Consider the following 24,496-nt stretch of genomic DNA (forward strand, 5'->3'; position numbering starts at 1 on the left):
AACGTTTTGTGGAAATTATGTTTACATTACATAACGTTTTCACAAAACAACTTAAGTTATTAATAATTCTGCATTCATTAGGGAACAGTTTTAAGATGAATTCGCCTAAGTTCTGATGAAGAGTTAACATATTGAAATCAAGGAAATGTGAGATACTTATGAATAACATTTGATTCATACTGATGAAATTTAATATACGGTCCAACCGATTTAGGTCCATCAACTTGCAGGTTGTACGATAGGCTTAATATTACACGTCACAGTTATTCCAAGTAAGAAAAAAAGTAACAGCTGTTTATTGTCATATACTTTTTGAAGTTTGGTTTTATGATGAAAATTGCCTTCAAGAAATGGATAAGTTCAAGTAAATAAACTCATCACATTGACAATGTGACAAGTAAAAATTATGATAATCGTCTAGTCGGAAATATAACTATTAGTAGTTTTGTATATATGATGTTGATTGTTAAAACTACTTGCGTTTGAGTAATAAAGGATTAGCGAATAACTAGTGACATTTTGTTTAAAATTTCCAATCTCATTTAGTCTATACTACTTTTAATTCAAAGAATCGTATGATGTTGGCGGATCATTCTAATGAGTATACAGATGAGTGTACAAACTCTTTAGCTACGTGAAAATAGTATATCCGTGAAAAATAAGTATTCTCTTAAACTAAAAATAATAAAACAGCCATTAAATGTTGAAATTCTTGGAACTTGAGAAATTATCTGTCTAACAATTTCAATAGTAATAACTTTTAAACTTGTTTACTGGTTAATCGAAACCATTTCAATACTACGCTAGAATCTTTATCCGAAAAAAACGACAACCAATACCAAGAAAGCAAAATTTATAAAAGTCATAAGTTTTAATCAAACACTTACCCGAAGTACTCTTTGTAAATCACTACAGATATTCTCACTGAGGAATATATAGAAATACAAACTAGAGCAATAAAAAAATGAGCATACGTGAAAGATTTCGATCAAATATAACTTATGTTCACAGGTAATCTTTCGCTGTACGGTTTTTATCACTTGGTTATTTTATGGCATTGAAGATATACACTAACACAGTTGGATATAATTTCACTAGCCTAGAAATTAAGCTTTTAAGCACGTGGCCAAATGTCGTGGGTTCGATTCTCACTTGCGGAGTCATGGATGCACACTACTGAAAAGTCTTATGCTAGGACGCTTCGGCCGTCATGTGCTTCCTGGTTTCCAATGGTGGTCTCAATTGGATCGACCCATGATTTCAATGAAATTAAACTATCTCCACAACCCCATACTGATTTAATTATTCATCAAACTAAAACAGATCATTAGCTACAAATCTACTACGAATATTAAACAGCACTAACAAATACCATCATGTTGATATTTTACTAAACACTCATAAATAGAATACCTTGTGATAAATAATCAGTGGTATAAATAGTCGGCCATCCACTTTATAAGTGATCCCACAAACAAATTCGAACCAGTGCATAGTGTTTGAAGTATTTAAGCACATTAACACGTGGAAACACTAATAGAGTTTAATTCACTTGTTATTGTTTTACTTGAATCTTCCCATTGATGTTTAGGACTGAAATTGGTCAGTCTCTTATTGGCATATATGCGTATTGTGCGTATTGCCTCGATATTGCCTTAATTTACAAGTATTATAAGCAAATATGGATGGTGGTTAGCAGTGGAATCCAAGACGAGCGTTTCGTCCTAATTGGGACTCGTCAGCTGGATGCTTATAATGCTAGTAAATTAAGGCAATATAGAGGCAATACGCACAATATGCATATATGCCAATAAGAGACTGATCAATTTCAGTCCTAAACATCAATGGGAAGATTCAAGTAAAACAATAACAAGTGAATTAAACTTCACCCCATCGCACAAGCAAGTGGCTCTCAGGACTCAGTAGCTAAGTGGATAACACGATGGCGTTTGAAGCGAGCGGTACTGGGTTCGAGTCCCGTGGTGAACATCAACTCTGAGATGCAGGTGCATCCAGCTGGTAAGTCCCAAATAGGATGAGACCCGCGTCCTGGATTCCACTGCTAGCCACTATCCACGTTTGTTTACTATTATAGTTTGTCGTCCAATCCTTTTTTTTCTTGTATTTCCAAAAATTTAAACAAATAACGTAAATTTGGATTTTACTAATTCATAAACAATACAATTTTAAGCATGAAAAACGTCTTTAATAACTCATGCATATTACAAATTATTTTCTACATATTTTAGGAAATTGAGCACATTATGGTCATATCTAACAGAACGTGGAGCTGATGTGCCCAACTTGTGGTCACGTATTGTTGATATTGTTTTTAAAACATTATCATCTGTTGTCAGTTGTATTGCAACGATGGTTGATCAGAATTGTCGACGACGTGCATCAGTTTATGAATTATTTGGTTTTGACATAATATTGGATGCTGATCTTAAACCATGGCTTTTAGAAGTTAATGTATCACCGAGGTAATTCACTTGGGGATATACAGGCGTTATACTTAATAATTTGCGTCAATAGTAACTAGAGAATCATCATTATTAATTTTTAAACAACTAACATAAAATAATATGTAAACTTAAACATTATATTTTATTATTAGTGGATATTTTGGTGAAACTATAGTATATGGGACAACCATCGAATGATGCTTAATTAACATTGAGGAAATTCACCTACTTTTTAAAGACAAAAGAGGATTATAGATTAGTGTGATGAATTTGGATAAGAATTAAAGGTTATAAGTTAAGTTTAAGAATTGAAGTTCGGGTTATCATCACTAACTTACATAATCTATAATTCCAAAATACTATTTAATCATATGGTTGAATGTAGTTCACCCCGAATTCCAAGAATGTCTATCATTAAAATCACTGATTCATCCATGAATTATAGTCTCGGTGATATTCCCTTTCAAAAAAAAATTCATCAAAGCTTTTTTTACAGCAGGTATTTCCGTGTAGACTTTCCGAATCCCATTCATCTTTAGTAATCTACTTCAACATTTTATATTTATACACTATCATTGGTAGGTTTTATCCCCATTCTATTGTACAAAGCAGTAGATTATGGATAATATTTTATCTATCAAGATATAAATTTATAGATCATTGTCAATGTTCCACATGTCGCATCAGTCCAAAAATATGGGTCATTCTTAACACTAAATAAATTGTTACCGCTTTAGTTGCCAGTTCTCTTATTAGTTTTATTTTAGTATATAATTTTCAACAATGTTTACAGGTCACTTGATTTAGCTAACTGTTCTCCAGAGAATATGATACCATAACAGACTGAATTTTTTATATAAAAATATTTTATTTTGGGCTTATTGCCAGCTATGTTTAAGTGCTTCTGATGTTTGGTAGAAGTTGCTGATAACAACGTTCATACGAAACTTGAGGGGAAACAATTTACAACGCTTAAAAGCGTATCACTTAGTAATAAGCATCATAAGGGTTTACCACCACCTACATTGGTGTGAATTGGCTTTAGTCTGAATTGCAGCTGTAGTATGTGAAAGTTGTATCAAATTTCACAGTAATGACTTCAGAAGATTGAACAAACATGTAAGAATTTTGAATTGATTTTCCAAGAAACAGAAGCATGAATAAATTTGTAGGCTACAGGTTATCAGATACCGGTAATACAAGACCAGAAATATTAAATTGCATTGCTTTATGAAACATTCAATACATATAATAAATATTATATGAAGAATCTTGCATACAAAGGTCAGATACGATAAAGTACTTTAACAGATCAACATAAATCCATTATATATATATATATATATATATATATATATATATATATAAGAGAGAGAGAGAGAGAGTTCGAAGCAACTTGAAAATCACTTTATGGCTACGAAATGTTATTTTAGCTTGCAGTACTAACATCAAACGTTGGTATCAAAATTAAACTAAAAAAAAATATAGTGTAACCTGCATGCATCTCATTACAATATGATCAAGGAACACTTAATTTTTCTTACATTGTACCACGTGATATAATTAGCATTCTACACTGCAACGCGTTCACGAAGTCTATGCATATACATATATACCTATGAATACAAAATTGTTGGTATTTTGCTTTTCTAGTTAATTTTCTCATCATCAGTATTAAAAGATTCATTCATTGTGAATAAACTTTATGATCTAAACAACTGATTAACGATCGTTTGAACCATTCCAATAAATTGGTTACTAATTGTTTGTCTTACCTGTCAACCCAGTCTATCAATGAGTTTGTGTTCATCGACTGTTCTCCTTTTACATTACCAGAAAAGTGAAATAGTTCTTAAATGTTTTATTTTATGCAAAAAAAACAAGAATATTTAAACCGATAGTCGAGATTTCAGAAAAAAAGTAACCAACTTTGTGGTTTATTTTTTCACTTAACTGATAAGTATCGTCTAAACGAAATCGAAATAATGATAATACATCAAGAAGGAGTTTGTAATTGTTGTTAACAAGTATTATTTAAGCTGTCTAGAAAACCAAGACTTTAAGTACTAAAAAATAGAATGAATCTATGAAATCCTTTAATTCTATGGACTTAAAGGAACTTTCATTTGGTGGTTCTACCTGTTTAAGATATGAAGCTGATTTATTCCCTCTATGTTGTTCTTTAACATTTTAACTCTAAGTTTCACTATTTTACTATGTCTATTGTTTCATTTAAACATCTATCTTTTTTTGGTGGATTTTCCCTGTTTTTCCTGTTTGGACTAAATTGAAGTAAAAATCGTTTTAAATTTTCTATTTGTATTAAAAGCTAAATCATTTTTGGTTAGTAGTGATTTTCTATTCTAATCAAGATGTTGAATACAACAGCTAATTTATCAAATCTTTCATCTTTGTAAATTTATAGCTTAAATTATGATAAAGCTTTTCGAGTTGCTTAGTGAAACTAAGTAGAGATCGCTAATTCTTTTGTTGAATTATTGGGCGTAACCTGTTCCTGTTTTCATAGCCCAAAATAAATCAGATAAAATCAGTCAACCATAAGAAATGTGTAACTTGGCGCTGATGCGCATCAAATTGGTGCACTCTATCAGCACATGACAATAAAACTATCCAGATTTTTAACAAATTATTAGAATCAGTAACAGTATCATCCGTAGTAAGAAAAAATCAGTAATAAAGAATGTGATTCAAGCGGACAGAATTTATTTTCAGAATAGGACTTATAAAATAATTTTGAAACTTAGTGTCTTGAGGAAGATAAATGATGAATGGATCTACTACAATGTAACGAATTCTGATATATATAACACCAAAGGTTTCTACCTGTCGGCTATGGGAACCATAGTGACTCCAACCAGGTAGTCTTCATCTGCCAGCATAATTCATATTGTTATCAGTGGTTTGTTGGATTGATATTATACTTTGGGTTGTCCACCTTTAGTTTTCTTCTAATCTATACCCGCGTCAATCAGTATTTCTCATCAAGGTAAACAGCCGTTGGGAATATGTCATACTTGTCCTAGCCACTTCATTCAGTGACGAATTACTTGTTCAAAAACGGATTTGCCAACTTGATCCAGTGCCCTGTTTCTAATGTAACCAACATTCACTATGAGGCCTCAAAATACGCGAACAATCTTTTGAAGATGCCAATGATCGGACACTAATAGTCTGAGAATATGCTCTATTCCAAACGGCCATGTTTCACTTACATAAAATAGAACAGAGACAACTACTGCTTAGCAAAGTTATTTTTCAGTTGAAAGATGGACATCTCTCCCGAAATCCAGTTGAGCTTTTTTAACCCATGTGGAAACTTTGTCAGATATTAACCTACCAGGGCTGATGATGGATTCAAAATAAAGGGAGTGGTGGATGCTCTCAACTACTTCATTTCTCGCAACCAGTTTAAGAATTCATTCCAGACAAATCCCGCGATAAAAGTTTGGATTCGCAGACTGAGAAACACATATTTAAGGTTGTTGATGGAAGGAATCTTAATCAGTGATATATTAAAAATGTACTTTAGACAAAAAATATGAATCAAATAGTACTAGGTTTAGTAATCATCTAGTCCCACTAAATGTGAAAATAAGTCGTCTATGTTCTCATAGAGATGTTTTTTATGATCATCATAACTTAAACAACAAAGTATCATTTTTGTGCATGACAAAACCTGGTCGTTATAAACATCATCTCATGACAATCCTAGGTTTGCTGTCATCCTAACCTAAAAAGTTTTAGATAGAACCTTACTAGCAAGTAGTTCCTGGCACCTGACATGCAAGTTGTTTTATCACTTAATCTAATAATATGATTCCTATGTAAAGTCCATTGCACAGGAAGCCATTTTAACTACCATAATATACAGTTCGGTGTCATAATAACATTCTGTCCTCTGTTTTCCTTTAAATTTGACCGTTGGAACTCGGAGGATACCATCTACTGGAGTTTTGATCATATATTGCTCGTTTATTATACTTCAGTATAAAAATAGTCACACATATAATCATTATATTTCAGTTTACACACTAATACACAACTTGATGATGAAGTAAAAACGGCTGTTGTTAAAGATATGTTCAACATATGTGGGTTTCAACTGCCTCCTGACTACCACTCATCATTATCTGTAACAGCAAGTCAATCAAGGTCTCTAAACAATGTTCACTGTCAGCTCAATAAAGATAAGAATTTAAGCGCAACCGGAAGAGTTACTTCAGAGTCAATATTACGGCTACAAAAAGGTGATCAATTCTATATGTCACGCAGAAATAAAAACGATATCAATTACAGTGTAAAATTATCTAATAAAGATTCATGCAATAGATCCAGTGTTTCTATTTGCAATTTATCTACTCCTCTTAAACCACTTATGCCAAAAGGAACATCTATTAATGGATTGCCTCCACCTAGTCCATATATTAACAATACACATACTAAAAGATCTTTATCAGCTGTATCTGTTAAAACAACATATTGTAAAACAAATGATGTAAAAGGGATTTCTGGTCAACTTCATTTAAATAACAATTCATTATTAAATAATAATAACAGTAATAATAGAATACTTGTTGATCCATGTATACCGATAACAGATCCACGTTTATGGGATATCAGTTTGTCAGCAGAGGATAAACGAAAACATCTATTTTATTCATCATTAATGACAGATAAAGAGAAAGTTAGTCGAAATAATTAATTTTAGTACATTTTCAATATGAAACTTTTTGTTATTTACAATTAATTCACTGTAGTTTAAGTAAATATAATTAGTTATGATTCATTTAATCTTATAATTTCAAAAAAATACTTTTGCTAGAGTCTTGTTCTCTGAGCTAGATGGTTTGGCCAACCAGATAGACTTTTATCTGAAGTTTGTGCTGATAATGTCATTCAGAAGAACAATTAAAGCTTCAAGACCAAACCATTCAATTCAAAAAACAAAACTTCAGCAAAATCATCCACCTGAGCTACAAATCTTCTTCATCTTCTAAACTGTTTATGTAAAAGGCATTTTTTTCAAAGTTATTGATAAACAATAGTTGACAACTTAAGAAATCCCTTAAAAATCAAGCATTTCACTGATATATAAATTACTGAGGGTTATAATTCCAAATTAATTTACCAGTTATACTATTGTTTTTAGGTGTACTAGTATTTTGAATTACATTCTCAGCAGATATTGGTAAAATGTAATTTTATCCGTTACGAAACTAGAATAATTCAATTATCAAGAGATTCTTTAATAAAAATGCATTATATGGAGTTATTATGTAGCGAACACGAACACGTGTGGGGACAATCGGATGTAATCGATACGAAGTTACAAAGCGTCTCACCAAAATCTGAAAACCATATAGTAATTAGCTAATTTGCGAAATATCAATCCATCGTCTCAAATTTCACTGTTCCTTTTGTAAATCTCAGTCTATTGTCTCAGATTTCATTGTTGATGCATTTTCATACCAATTTCGTTCCGTTGGCGTTCTTTCTTTATCGATCTTCTGCTAAAATACAATCTATGCCTGACCACTGTTATGTACTACTTATATGGATGTAAGTGACCGACACTACAATCATTATGAAGTTATGTAATATTTTGTGACATTATTAGTATACCATAGTTTCATATGTAGTTCTAAGTTAACAAATTGACAGAAATCTATTAATTTTTTCAAAGGCAAAATTATATGGGATTATGGTGCATGACTTGACTTGTTAACTAAAGTATTTCGGTTTATAAATCTTCCTGATTACAGAAAATGAAAAGAAATACACTTTCGATGGATTTATAGCTGATTGTTATAATTGTGTTTATAAATGGAATAAACAGTTAACATGCCATGTTTCCATTGATATTTTTATTTCAAGCTGTAAGCATATTGTGATTTAAATGTTCCCTCGCTACAAATAGTCATAGATCAAAATCTAGGCAGAGATGTAGCTTCAAATACGCCAATTTATAATGTAGTTATTTGAGATAGCCCTTTTACGTTTGACAAATAGAGGTCATTGTGAAATTATGGCCAGGTGAATGAAGCTGGTTACAACTCTTCAACATTAGAGCTTCTTAGCTAGAATCTTGGATGTACCAAGTGCAGCATAAAAATATGTTAATTAGTTTAAATATATGTGATTAATTGAGTAATCTCTTGTTTTGTAAAACCTGAATTTACTTCATGTCATTATAAATATCAAACATATCATACATCGAAGTTTGAATACTTTGTTTCTTTGAAAGATACAGTCTGGAAAATAACATTTGGATTTCATTGACAGCCTCCATCTTGAACACTAACGTCTTTTGACACTCAGCTTAATTCTATTTGAACTATCATGCTGCTAAATGGTCATGTTCCATTTGTTCTGTAAAATGAATAAAAATGTTTAAATATACTTTTTTTGTTTTCGTTTTGATCATAGGATAAATCATCACAATTTTTTAACAGATTATGCAAACATAACATGAAGAACTCAACAACTAGTACTACCACTACTGAAAATTTCTCAAAGGTAAATCTTCAAAACCTTTCTCTCTTTCTATGTATGTATGTATGTATGTATGTGTGTGATTTCAACAAAATCGAGGTTTCTTCATTCATGTATACAAGCTAAGATTTTTTAAACTTATATTTTAATGTTAATTGACGATTAAGAAAAAACCAATCACATTCATGAAGAAGTATTCTTGTTTACAGTATTTCGTTGAGAATTAAACTTCATCTAACAAATTTATGATATACAATCTAGGTTCAAACTAATAACTACAAAACGTAATAATTTAAACAGACTGCCAAGTTTTTCATCATAAACTACCAAAACATAGATTATTATTGTCTATAGATAAACATAAAAAATGTAATAATGTTAAAGTTGAGCATTATAGAAAAATATAGCTGAATGTTTGGAGGTGTTGCTTCCGAGTTTAGAAAATTTCCCATTGCATCACATCAAATAAATATGATTTTCTGTTATTATGTAACAACTGACACACGTATATAGGTGTCATTACCAAGGTTTGATTTGATAATTTCGAATAAATTTAGCATTGGGTTGATTGTTATAAATAAATATAATATATTTGTAATATCCCAATGAGTAGAAAATTGGATTTTCTGACGTTTCGTGACTTAGTGTAAGTCACTTCTTCAGAGAATAAATAAACAAAGTAAAACTAATCCAAGTTTAAATAGTACAACGGAACAATGCAATAATAATATTGGATCAATCAAAAACAGGTCTGAACAAGTTGATGTCTTGTCATTTCTGTCAGGGTGATTCATAAGTGATGTGTGTAAATTTGTGTGTATATGTATATGTGCATTGTTTAAGAATGAAAACTTGTGTGACCTTTATGGTAAGAAAGGGTAGAGTTTAAATTTGTAATATAATAGTGTGAAATTGTGAATACGATCAGACTGAATGGTTAGGATAGATGGTCCAAGTAGGATGTATAGTAAGACCTTCCTTTCTATTGAGAGAAGTAGGATTAAGCATTATAAAGAACGCCTCAGCTATCCTCCTTTCTCTGTAGTTGGAAAAGCCTTTTTGCAATATTTTGATATTTTTAAAATCGATTTGGTGGTTGTTGAAAATGGCATGAACTGCTATTGCCGATTTAATTTGAAGTTGGTTCAATTCTACAGGATTGTTAGGAGGTTTCTTTGTGTACCTAATATGTTCTTTGGCTCTAGTCCCGATTTCGCGGGATGACTCTCCAATATAATAGGCATCATAATCAATACAACCTAATTTGTAGACGCAGTTCTGTGTGAACATGGACGGGATTTTGTCTTTCAGACGAACTAAAGTACTACGTAGTGTGTCCGTTGTTTTGTAATGCACTTTGATTCTGTGATGTTTTAAGATTCTTTGGATTTCTTCTGTTGTGCCATGACGGTATGGTAGAACTACAGTACCAATCCATGGCATTTCATTCGAATCACTATTATAATGTAATAAATTGTTTTGTTTTAATATGCTTCTAATAATCTTCATAGGAAAATTATTAAATTGTAAGATGCTAACTATATTCATTTGTTCTTTTTGTTTGTCTTCCTCTGATGTGATGATCTTGTTAGCTCTTCTAAAAAGATTTAAGGCTAGCGAGATCTTTGCACTGAAAGGATGTGCTGAATGGAAGTCAATATAACGATTTGAATGTGTCGGTTTTCGGTAAATGGATAGGTTTAGACTTCCATTTGGATTTCTTTTTACTAAGTAATCCAAGAATGGTAGCTCACCATGTACATTTTCATTTTCATCGGTGAATTTGATGTGTGATGAAAGTGTATTTATTCGTTTAGAAAAAGATCTTAGATGAGTCTTTTTTATAACAACAAATATATCGTCTAAATATCTAGGCCAAATTCGTGGTATAATGTTGTGGGCGAAGATATTTGATTCTATGTATGCCATAAAAAGGTTGGCTACAATCGGGGACACGGGGGATCCCATTGCTACACCGTTAGTTTGTTTGAATAACATGCCGTTAAAAGTAAATAGCGTTGAATTTAAGCAAAGTTTTAAAGATTTCATGATTAAACTGATGCTCAACGGACATCTGTCAGGAAGAGTATTGTCGTTCTCAAGTAAACCACTAATGAATTATAAGCATTTATCAATGGGAACACTTGACACACGTATAGATGACTGAGTAGATTAGTTATGTGAAATGAACAAAAATAAAGGAATCTGAATAGTATATAAGTGATTCATTGCTATTTTCAAGAAAATACTATTCAACGAAATATAAGTTATTTATAGCATATATTTCATAAGAAAAATAAACCAAACTTTCTCAGCTGTACTGACTGAGTGAAAGGAAATAATGTTTTTTTTTGTTCAGAAAGTTGCTATACATAACGAACTAAAATGTTGGTGCAAAAGATTGATTTTAAATAAACGTTTCCTCATGCATCATATAAAGATCAGCTTTCTAAGGTTTAAAATAACAAGTTACTCTAATACATTACATCTGAAATCTAATTGAGTATATAGATTCTGTAAATCTTTTTCAATACATTTACTTAACATAGTGGTTGGACAATGTTTATCACTTTAAATCTATGAGTAGGTTGTTCATCCAGATTATGGTTAACATCAATGGGTAATATCATACTTCATAATTTATTCTATATAAATGTTTTGATCATATAATAAGCATAAAGTTAGTTACCGAATTCCATTAATTACAACGTATTAACTTCATGTATTCGTACTTCAATCCATGAAATATATAATATGTATTAACCACACAAAAATACGCTGTTATTGATTTAGTTAAACAGCATAAACTGAATTCTAAACATCATTAGTTATTCAGCTTTAGTTTCATCATTAAAACATTTAGATCTCTATGACAATATCATTGGCTTTAGTTTCCCTAAACATATTTTATTGACTATTATGAAACATAATATATAATGTCATGGATCTCAAATCAGATTTCTGTGATAGTTACTTAAGCAAATGAAATATAATGTTACTCTGTTTGCTTTTACTGAATCTACATTATCAAAAAAACTGTTCCGTGCTATCTCAGCAAATAAAATCATAATCATTATTGATTAGTATATAATAGGACTTAGTAAGTATTTACTTGGAGATTTTAAAACAACATAGTGAATACAATTGTACCATAATAATTAATTGATAATCTTGTTATTTAATTTCTTAAGTAGCTTGTTAAAAGTGGATGTATCACTAAAGCTTTCAATAAGTCTGAGCGTTATTGACATATATATATATATATATATATACGCTAAATCATTCACGGGACGTTTAATTATTGCGGCACATTTGAAAGTGTTCTGGACAAAGTTTGATTTTGGTGTGTTTTGTTGAGTACCGTATATGATATACCACATATTATATCATATAATGTTACTATAGCAGTCGAAAGGAGACTTATATCGAAAAAATTACAAAATAGTCGGAATTAATTTGTTAATTTTAATTTTCCTATTAACTTTACACTAAACATGTTGAATCCTTGCTTAACAGATCATGTCATTGATGGGTTCATAAGATGACCATTGGTTGACTCAATATATAACGTACACATTCGAAGCCCACCAAAACGTTATCGCATAGATAACTTGAAATACATAATAGACAGTGTAAATAAGGAACCAAGGAATATGGGTTCCAAAATGAAGTCCCTTTGTAAACCTTCATGATTTTAAATAGGAAATTAGGTCTTTATCATCTCTTATGCTATTATTTTTCATGGATGCGGTCCCCTTTGATCTTAAGGATTTTACTAAAGCGGCATCTGTCATTGATCTTACGACTACCGAACTCAGTAAGCGAATGATCTTCAGAAATAATGGTATTATTTACCACATACCTCACAAGGCCCTACCTATTTCGAATAGGAACACGATATTTAATGCAGCTAACCTCCCAGATGGCTAGTATCAGTGGATTCGTCTCAATAAAAACCACTCACATTCAGTTGCTGAACAACTGAACGATTCAGAACAGTAAACTGGTGAATTTACCAATTAAAAAAGTTCTCTAATGGTCCCAGATAAAACTACCAAACATAGGCTTACGGAAAATAAAAACAATTCAGTAAAGAAAATTTTGTTTTTGACGAAATCATTTACTTGAGCTGTACATAAGTACTCATAGTTGTGTGATAAATATGCGAGTAGGAAAAGAATAAAAAGTGATGACATCATAAACTGATTCGAGATTTTAAATATCAAAAGAACGCTGCATACGAATTAAGAGGTTGAAAATAACTTACTGGTCTGAAATATAACTGTTCAACTAACATATATGAAAAAGAAATAAAAAAACAGAGGCAGTGGATGACGGGTCGCACAAGATTATAGATTGATTGAGGTAGTTTCCCACCGAAGACAAGATGATCGCATGATGTCATGCATTAATTGATGATGGACATCAACATCTATGGATACCGGCCTAATGGTTCAGATATTAACCATTCTTTTGCGAGGCCGAAAGTACAGTGTTTAATTTTCATGGACACGCACTACTGAGGAGTCCTTTACGTAGACGAAACGAACGTCGAGTGCTTCCAGGTTCTCCCTGGCAGTCTAGCAAAGAACAATTTGTGATTGTAACTGTAAAAAAAACGTAAAGGTCATTAAACCAATGGGATAATAATCCACAAATTGTTAGGAGATCACAATAGCTGTTTAAGGTTTAAATAACCACCAAATAATAAGAACAAAAGAAGGCCAAAACATACTGAGGAACATCAGAGCTTTCGATTGTTGAGAAGTTGCACGCATTGCTTTTACACTCAGAGATCAGGCCTGTTGGTCACAGTCGCTTGATATACCAGCAAGTTATAATAGTGTACTTAACCTAGTTTTTTCAAGAGATTATGTTCTATTTTCTGCACATGAAAATGGAGAATTCAAAATCAGAGACCATAAAATGGTTGTCACTGTTCGCTCCATTACTTTATAACTCTCTCATAGCTTTCTCCTACAAACACTGGATGATATGCGGACTGCAAACATTCACACTTGGACTTTCTTTGCACTCAGTAAATAGGTTCAGATTAGAATGACTTTTTGTCCAGTATTATTATGGAAGAAATAAGCATATTTTACCAGACCTTGTACAATCTATTTTTCTCTTATCTTAAAATTAGTAAATCTACAATCTCTCTTATAGTCTCAAGGAGCCATAGGAATTACTTTGCGAGCAGATTTCTGAGACTCTGAAGCAGTTTGCCTCAACTTGTCCGTTATATGAAATTCGTTTCGTCAGTTTTGGCTATATCAACAATTACCTTTCTTTCGAAACTTCGAAAAATAGGGTATTAAATCTTTATCACTGCTTATGCCTAGGATACTTACCAAGCTCACCTTGTTGTAGATATTTTAGAAATACACTATCCCTGATTAATTTAATTAATTTTTAAAAAATTATCCATTTATCAGTATGGGGTTGTGGAGACTCTTAACTTTTATTAAAATCATTAACCGATCGATAATAGACCACCTTTGAGAGCCTGTGTCACATTGGTATAAACCACCAGATACATGTCCGTTCAAGATATTTTATGAACCATATCTTTTCAAATAATCATTTGGACCGTTTACCTATCTTTAAAATATAACATTGCTTTCTGGATCAATCTGTTCATGACTATAAGTTGTCGCAGATTCTGTAATAATATCTAAGATATAATTTAGTTATTTGTTATTTTATTATTACACTCTCAAAGATTACCTCCAGTTAACTTATATATTTAAAAGAAGGAATGGTGAACAGTAATATAAGTTCTGGAGAATCAAGTATGAGCGATTTCATTAACATCCTTATTATTAATTATAATATACATCAAAGAGGAGCGATGTTTTCAAATACTATTTTAGCTATTCACTTTTAATCTTTTACATTCACTTTCCTATGGCTTTACTCTTTCAAGTTTACATACTTCAACTATGTCACTAAATTATTCTCTTTATTTAATGTTATGTCAAATTTCATGAATAAACATTCGATTATAGCAGTCTTTCGTCAGTGAACTATTTTACATCAGATGATACTTTGGGAATGAAATACTATATATTTCGGAGTGAACTAAATGTTACACAACCATCTAATAAGTTAATCGCTAGATCATATCTTTGTCTTTAGACTGTGTAATATAGCTCACATTCTGCTATATCAATATACTTACAGTTAATGGATTGATCTGCCTGTTTTGCTTACACAAAAATGTAACCAAACCAATTGTTTTCACTCACTATTCTTAATTTAATGATTTATCTCAACTTCTATTTCATGATATTTTCTTCCAATACTTTTCTTAAATAACGGTCACATCTATCGCTAACAGAAATTAATCATAAAGAACTTTATTAGTAGAGAGAATGTTTGAATACTATAAAGTCATAATTATTTTGATTCAATGAATGAAATATATAAGATTTTCCGATACTGAAATAAGGACCTTCAAATTTCATGAATTACATTGACGAATGAAAAGATAAAAAGTTCCTATCAATTTTTTTTTCATTATTGATTATATTTATTAATAAATTGAGTCAAACAGTTTGAAAACCTCTTGTCATTCTCACACATTAGGATCCTATGAATATATTACGTCATATTTTATTGGAACTTTCACCGGATGATTTGCGTACATTAGTCAACTTAATAGACGAACGTTATCGTGCTTCACTTGGTAATTTTCAATGTATTTTTCCAGTTCATGGATCTAAAGGTTATCGAATGTTGACCTTTCTTCAAGGGGCTTACCAGGAGAACATAGTTGGTGGTACATTAGGTTCACGTTCACCATCTTTTTACTACTATGATATACTTCAATATGTGTTTTTGACAATCTATCATAATTCAGAAGGTAATGAGGATTTATCCTGTGATTCCTTTGTCCACTGTTTTTACGACAAAACTTTACCAGATCGAATAGCACTTATTTCAAATGAATTAAATACCGAATCTTTGTCCATAGCAGGTGAAATGACAAGCGTTTCTATAGCTGGCTTAAAATCCGTAATCAATTTATGTAGAAAGTAAGTAATAGATTGTTTCTAGGTTCTTAAATAAATTTAATAGTGACTTATATTAAGCGGAGTTAAGTTATCTAAGATTTTTATCTATACCGTTTGTGAATCTGAATTTATAATATCCAGTACATTTTAAATGCAGTTATATTTAGATATTCGTCTAACTAACCGGATACAATGTCACAAATATTGTTACTGAACTATTCTCCCTAAAAAAAATACTTTTTTAGGGAATTTAACTGTTTATACTAATCGGTATTGAGTAACAATCATATTTTTTAATCGAAATATTTAACTGATGAAATGTATGACTGTAAAACTGTGTGATATAAGTTCAACCCCTTCTGAGATCGGTCTTTATGTAAAAAACTAATTTGCTTTGACTCAGAGCTTATAAACATTCATACCTGTCCACCTGATATCATGAGCAATGTGCTACAATATCTAACCGCTCAACATGATCTTTATATTGAAAATTTATTATCAGAACTCAATTGAAGCTGAATTAGACATCAGTTAGGATTCAAAACTTCGGGCTGGTCTGTGAGCAATATCTCGTTTTTTAAGATGCATTCATTTACATGGTTACCAGTTTAAGACTGATATTTTATGTAAGTAAAGATTAGGCACAGTATTTATTTATGCCTTGATATTATACTGTTGTGCAGTCCGTACTAAATGCACATATTTCAAAAGCGTCTTGTCAATTGAAGTCCCAAATGACAGTGAGAAGATTCAAACAACCAATATAAATGAACTAAACTTCACCACATTACTATTTGGACTCGGTAGCTAAACGGATAATAAGTTGGCACTTGAACCGAAAGGTACTGGATTGGGATCGAGAAGCGAACAAGAACTCTGAGATGCAGGTACGTTGAGTTGATAAGTTCCAAACAGGACGGAACGTAAGTCCTAGATTCTACTTCTACTTCAGCTCTGGTAAATATTCCTTATAATTTAATGAGACTATCGAAACGATACACACAGGATGCACAGATGCGACAGAGCAATTGAATTCTTGAACATCAATCGGAAGGCTTAAACAACCGATATAAATTAATTGTACGTAATAGTTTAAGTGTATTAAAAATTATTTTTAGTACGCACATTATTATTTAAATGCCTTTATACTTTTTTTCTGTGTAGAGCTGTACATTTGAAGAATTTAGATTCACCTCTGAAATCTAGCCAGTTTTTCAAAACACAAGGTGATACAAATCCAAAAACATCAAATTACAGTTCAAATAAAATTGACCTCCGTGAATATCATAAAATAGATGATTCCATTTCATTAGGATATCCAAATGATAGTTCTGTTGAAAATCAATGCATAGATTTGAATAATATCAAAACTATTGTTAGGACAGACGAATGTTCAAATCAATCACAAACAATTACTCAACATATTGATGAAAATAATAATGTGTATTTGAAGCAGCATTATAAATTAGATAATGGAAGTGATTCACACAATAAATCTTCACCATTATCATCTGTGAAAAGTAAAACATTTCAATCATCAGTAAAGCGAGAATCAGCTCAACCAAATATTAAATTAAATAATAAAAATTTTCTTGGATCAACGCTATCAGTAATAAATGATAGTACTGATTTAAACAATTGTAGTTATACCAAAACTTGTCTCACAAACGCTGTTATGAATACCAAATTTGTGAATGCATCAAATAACACGCTGAAAGAATCATCGTTACCTTCAGAAATACCATCTGATAAAAAGCAAACGAATATTTCTTCAGTACAAACCCAAACATCCAACTGGGATGAAAATGCTACCAAATCGTTTCATAATATTACGTGTACTTCAAATAGTTACCAAACTTTGTCACATGAACCTTATACAACAAGAAATATGAAACCTGTAAGATATTCATCATCATCATTATCATCGTCATCAATAACAGCAGTAGCACCCACAAATCCATCAAAATTCTATGGTTATCATATTCTTCAACATATGAATTCTGAGAGAATATGCAAGTCACCAGATGAAATGAATGACATATCAACAAATCTTTATAAAGATAACAGTCATATTAATCAACAGATAAAAATGTCAGCAACATATTACACTAATGATAAGTATTATAATAAAAGCAGCAATAAGGGCACTATAAATAATGTGAACAATAAAAGGCAGAAACAACAACTGATTTCCGAATGTCAGAGTAATAAGTACACTGATAGCATATCGAATAACCATCGGCGTTATCATCGTATCAAATCTATTTCAGCTATGTGCCCAATAAGGTCTTATTCACAAGACAGAAGTTTGTGCCTGAAAAACCCTAACGATAGAAAAGGTAAACAATTACACTAATTGTTAAACTTTTCGTGAAAAAAAATAAATCAAACTGTTCTGTTAATAATTTGATTTGTTAATTATTTCGATAAAATTGCATTTCATCCCTAAAATAGTAGAACCGTAGTTTAAAATAATGAATATAAAAATACTGACCTAATAACTCTTTAAACTAACCTGTAAATCCCTCTACTATCTAGGTTTAGGGAGTTGTCTTCATTTTTTCAAAATAGTATCTAACTTTGTATGGATGATTAGCATAAAGTTCACAACACACCTTGTACTGTTAGATCTTCATGCTTCTATCGTAACAAGTTAGTACCAGTAACAAACCAATAAGAAACTAAATTACTAAGAATAGTTGACTTCATGAGTCAGTTGAAGCTAGACCACCATGGAAAACCCGAAAGCTCCAATTGACTCATGAATCCAACTATTAAATTACTATGAATTTCACCAAATCCCTTTCTGATAATAATCATAGCTTTGATCAAAGCAAACATGGTACAGATTTTGTTATGGAAATCCTGTATAGTATTTAAACATGTATTTCAAATCACATCTGGTCAAACTTAATCTCATAGTAGTTGCAGAAATCAAGAAAATAGTTGAAATATTTTGCAGTTGTAAGGAAAAATGTCATTAAATATTTGAAGACCTGTCACTATATCCGGGTTTTCTGATAAACTATTGTTTGAAGAATTAACTTACTTACTCACTTAGTTACCTACGCCTGTTACCCCCAATGGAGCATAGGCCTCCAACCAGCATTAACAGAACATGTTTAGTTTTGTAATCAATTGGTAAAATGTAGAATCAGTGGAATACTGAAGTGACGATTGCACATCTAAAGCTTTAGTTTTCCTTAACTATTTAGGCCACATAACAATCACAAATATTTCAGTAGACGTAGTGAATTGTAGAAAAGTATGGACAGTTTAGTACTTCTGAATTGTTGACGTAATAAGATTTTAGATTATTACCATGAACTCAGCACTCTCTAATGATGTAGAAATTCTATCAGAAATCATGGTGGAAATCAACGAAGACAAGAGTCTATAAGAAAGACGTCTTAGTTGAAGCTGTCACATTTTCTTAAACTAAGTCAAAATAATGCTGCTCTAATGGTACATTAATTTTGGTTGATGATCTTCAAACGTTTGAAATTTAGCAAAATATGACGAGTTGTAGAACTACTAATTTTAATTATCTTTTCATAAAACTGATCGATTGTTGCTTGTCAGATTTCAATAATCATATGCTTGAATAATCTAATCAGAACATTATGCAAGTAGGGTGATATGTAAAATGTGTTTAGGTATTTCATAGACTAATGATCTACTCAGTACTAAATATTCTTCATTAGGTTTATATCAATCCCACGTAAATCTGATAATAACCTTTCTCAACAAAGTAACGAAAATCTTTTTCATATGTGTATTTGTCTGATTCTCATAATATTTGTCAAACGTTTTAATGATTGGCTTTGATAAAAATCATCTCTGCATATTTTGTGTTTTTTTAGGATCTTTTGAAGATCTTTCAATGTCTAGTGGTTATTCATCATTTATACGAGACAAATTAAATTCTTCATTTAGGCATTTGGCATTAGAAATGAAAAAAGCACAAATATCCAATTGATATGAACAAATTAAATCCATTGAAATTGAAAACATTTAATTTCATTGTGAAATAGTGTAAACATTTTAATTCACTGTGATAACAAAATAACTCCCATTGTTACTAGTACTGAAAACTAGCCAAATCTACTATTCGTACATGTGTAAATGCATTTCATTGAAATTATTATTTTGGTTATAATTGTTTGCGTTTAAATCAGATGTTAAAAGAATATGCAATAAATAGATGAATTACTAAAAACTTGAACATCATTTTATAATTACTGGATACTAAAGTAAGCATAGTTAAGTCTCTACTATTTAAAACAGCATAGAAATAAGGAATTCCTAGAAAAGATGATAATGATATAAACATAAAAACTTAATCCGATGTTGAAAGATAGGTTGTAGTGTCAGTTATTATATTAAGCCCATATACCTTATTCCAGCTTTCAGACAGCCGATTCTATTCATTCTACTTGAGTCACATTCTGACCTTGTTAATTATTCGCTTGTCAATCTTGACTGTTTTTATATGAGCGCGTAGGTATGTGTACATTTCTTATCCCATTACTCATCACATGTCCGTAAATTACTTTTGTGTAACTATAAATATTGATTAACGCTTGGTTAAAGGGGAGTTGGCTTACCCGCCATCACCAATGCGCGTCGTTTCTCTTCTCTGTATTACATTCGCTTTATATACAAAATATGCTTATTCACAAGTCCATTCTCGTTATTTGACTTATTTAATTCGGTTATTGACTAACGCGATTTAAGTCGACGATTATATACGAGGATAGGCGATAACAAACATTTATACGATCTAATTGGAGTCAGATCCACAGGCCACTAAAACGTTAATTATAGAAAAATAATTAAATAAGATGAATATATGTTAGCATTAATAATCTACTGCAAACCGCCTGATATTTCTGTCATTTAAATAATCACTTTTTAATAATTTATACCTTTAATGAACGAAGACTTTGTGGAGAAAACCAATTTATTGTTTAGTGTAAAATTAAAGTGTCTTGTTTAAATACACACATTAAAACATTATTTACACATCTCCCTTCACTTCTGCTTTACATTCTTCATGAATGTTCCAACTCTGTTGTTAATACAATGGCTCTTTATTTCTCTTCTAGTTATTTTTAATTCATTCTTGGGTTGCAAAACATTCCACTGCAGATTGGTGCTACGTACTACGTATATCTATCAGCGTAACTAGCATACACATTCTTGCACTTCAATGAATGAAAGTCACTGACTTTATGGAGTTATATTATACTGGTTTCTAAGCAGAGTATGTGTTTATCAGCCTACTTCTGCATTAGGCCTTGACTAGAGGAGCTTCAATACGTTTTCCAGTGGTTTATCATCTACCATTAAGACATAGCTGTAATTACAGGAACTATTAAACAAAATTTATGCAAGGTAAAATTTAAAATTGTCTAAAATTACATCAATTTCCCTTAAGATTGAGAAAATTGATGAGGGTATGATTACTTTAAACTCATAACGAGGACAAAGTTCCGACACGTAGTACATACCTAATTTAAACAAACTTTAGTCAACTATTTCCTCTTATTTTAACCCACAGATATAGTCATCTTAACACTTTCATAATATTCATAATGCTAAAGTTCCATAAGAATCTTAGATAAAAGTTGTCGTCATTCACCAGAATATACCTTTGTACGCAACGAGTTTGAATGATTCAGACTTATGAACTTTCCCATGAGAGATTTAGTTTAAAATACTAGGAAGGAATACTATTTAGGCTAATAACTCTTATTCATAGAACTACATACTTTTAATATAAAAACCAATAGTTTTCAAAGATGCTGTTGAACAAATGTAACAGTCTATTCATCGCATTAATTTTGTGTGACCTGTTCATTATTTGATTTGATTAGCACTATTTCTGTTTGCTGATAACTATTTTTATAAATCCTAAAAATTTCATCACTTAGATGTAGGACTATGGAAGGCTCAGTAACTTACTTGTGGTAGCTACACTAACTGCCTAATTAAATAAGATAGAGTAAATAATCAATGAAAATAAGTTTGCGGATTAACCTTTTTTGTAGCCAAAGGTCTCATTCTGATGAATATTTAATCTTGATTATGTTTATTTGAGTGAATTTTTGATTAGGTGTTAATTAAATGAAAATTGTTCACTTTTAGAATCATGTTGGTAGTTCAAAATTTCTAAACTATCATCGAAAAAAAAATTCACTGTAATTTTCACTTACTAAGCTATTTCACAACTAATCTGATCCGACTTAAGTTGAAATTTCTATACAAAGTTACGGGTTAAGGAATTATTTTTCTACGGGGTGAGGTCTCTAACCCCATGTCCAACCCTCCTCCTTTACCTGGACTTGGGAGCGGCAGTAACTCTAAAAGAGCTACAGGCAGAGTTGAGAGCCCAGTCGGGATTCAGTAGCTAAGTGTATAACGTAATGTCGTTTGAGGCGAACGGTAATGGGTTTGAGTCCCAGAGCGAATATCAACTCTGGAATGTTCAGGTATATCCAGCCGACGAGTCCCAAATAGGACGAAATGCACGACCTAGATTCCACTGCTAGCCACTATCCATCTATACAAAGTAAATAAATACTAATAATATTTTTGGCAGAATAACCATGAAAACTCCTAAACTCAATTATCCAATTTATGAAACTTAACTACAGCATAAACTAAAATTAATCAAAAAAGAGATCAGAAGGGGTTTTATGGAGATTTTAAAAATTTTACTAGTTGAAATCATGAGTCAATTGAAACTAGACCACTATGGAAAACCTGGGAGCACTGGATGGTCGTTTCGTCCTGGTATGGGACTCTTCAGCAGTGTTTGAAGCTAGACATTAACACCATTGGATGCCGGCTCAGTGGTTTAATGGTTAAGCGCTCGTGCGCGAGGCTGATAGGTACTGAGTTCGAATCTCGCGGAGGGCGGGATGGTGGATGCGCACTACTGAGGAGTCCCATACTGGGATGAAACGGCCGTCCAGTGTTTTCAGGTTTTCCATGGTGATTTAGCTTCAATTGACTCGTGATTTCAACTATCGAAAAAAACGAATCAAAATAACTTCATACTAATTACATCATCAATATAAATTGTTACGACTGAATTCTCTTCCTTTCCTTTTTTTTCTCTTAGTTAAACCTAAAATTTTCATTGTTCTTAATTTTTTTTGAATTAGCATAATCTTATATTGAATTAAAATTTATTTATAGTAAATAAAAGTAAACCAAATGTTGATTAACCAACTTGTATTTACCCTTTAAACATACTAAGAAATAGGAAACCAATCAGAAGAAAAAAACAAACTTCAATTACATTTACATAAAGATAATTAATTAAATTCAATTATTACTTTTTCCTACACATTTATGTTTAGATAAACAATCGTTTGTATAACAATGTAATTAATACTCTTGCATTATTTTTAAAAAAATACGGATATTTTGTTAAATTTAGCAGCGTCATTTCGGTACATATAGAGAATATCTAATATGGTAAGAATGTGTTACTAAGGGGAATTTTATTGATGTCGTCTTCAATGAGATGAATAGTTTAAAGTTATCATTGATTGAGGAAGAATCGAGCTATCACACAATACATAATAGTAATTGAAAAGAGCGTATTTTCTGATAAATTGCTTCAAATGATGCAAACATTACATCATATAAAGTAGTCAACGTTATCTCTGTTCACATAAACATTAATTTAACTGTTTAACATCAAAACCTATCTTCACTTTTATTAATACATGCAAACTGTTAGAGATATCGTTTCGAATAGAGAAAGTTTGAATTCCTAAAAAGAGGAAACAATAAAAACTTTACATTACGATCATTCAAGAATCAATAGACACAGTGAAACGGATTTGATTTATTAACCAATGAAATCAGTAATCATGTAATGAGGAAAGATATTCAAAATATCATGCAGTGTTTGTTCTGGCCTTATTTACATTCAAAATAAATGTACAAACAATGATATGATAATCGCTTGAAGTTAATTAGACTCAGTGTCAGTAGATAAAGCTGTTCATATATATTAGAGCATTTTCAACATTTTGTTCTTTTAAAACTTTGTACTGTTAAATTTCCCCGAAAAATCTATTCAAGCTTTCAGGTCATTGAACATAACGTACTAACAATATATATTACCATTTAGCATCTAATTGACTTTTTAATAATCAAGTTTTTCATCAGTATTTTATAAAAGTCTATGATTTATCAAATGTCGATAGATGGTAAGTGGTTATTGTTTTATCAGAATGGAAGTTTGTAGCGAATTTAGTACTGTATCGGTTGAATCCATGAGTCGATCGAAGCTAGACCACCGTTGAAAACTTGGGAGCACTGGATGTTTGTTTCGTCCTAGTATGGAACTTTTCACCAGTGCTCATTCACCATCTTGCAAACAGGATTCAAACGCACGACCTTCGTTCTCGCGCGCGGATGCTTAACTTTTAGACCATTGAGATGCTTATGAAACATGTATTTTTTTCTCAACTTTCA

General features: G+C 31.3%; 1 protein-coding gene across 2 annotated transcripts in view; it reads left to right on the forward strand.

The window, feature by feature from the left end:
- TTLL4_1 (Tubulin polyglutamylase ttll4) overlaps positions 1-20,216 on the forward strand; it is a 34,759-nt gene extending 14,543 nt beyond the window's left edge. For both annotated transcript variants that reach the window (XM_051209687.1, XM_051209688.1), the window contains 6 exons: positions 2,250-2,483; positions 6,510-7,170; positions 8,913-9,002; positions 15,570-16,018; positions 17,162-18,336; positions 19,861-20,216. In XM_051209687.1, coding sequence (XP_051075148.1) covers positions 2,250-2,483; positions 6,510-7,170; positions 8,913-9,002; positions 15,570-16,018; positions 17,162-18,336; positions 19,861-19,976 — 2,725 coding nt within the window. In that variant the 3' untranslated portion in view covers positions 19,977-20,216. The remainder of the gene's footprint in view (positions 1-2,249; positions 2,484-6,509; positions 7,171-8,912; positions 9,003-15,569; positions 16,019-17,161; positions 18,337-19,860) is intronic.
- The last annotated feature ends 4,280 nt before the right edge of the window (positions 20,217-24,496 follow it).

The sequence above is a fragment of the Schistosoma haematobium genome, chromosome 1, assembly GCF_000699445.3.
Source record: "Schistosoma haematobium chromosome 1, whole genome shotgun sequence".
In the NCBI taxonomy this organism is placed as follows: Eukaryota; Metazoa; Platyhelminthes; class Trematoda; order Strigeidida; family Schistosomatidae; genus Schistosoma; species Schistosoma haematobium.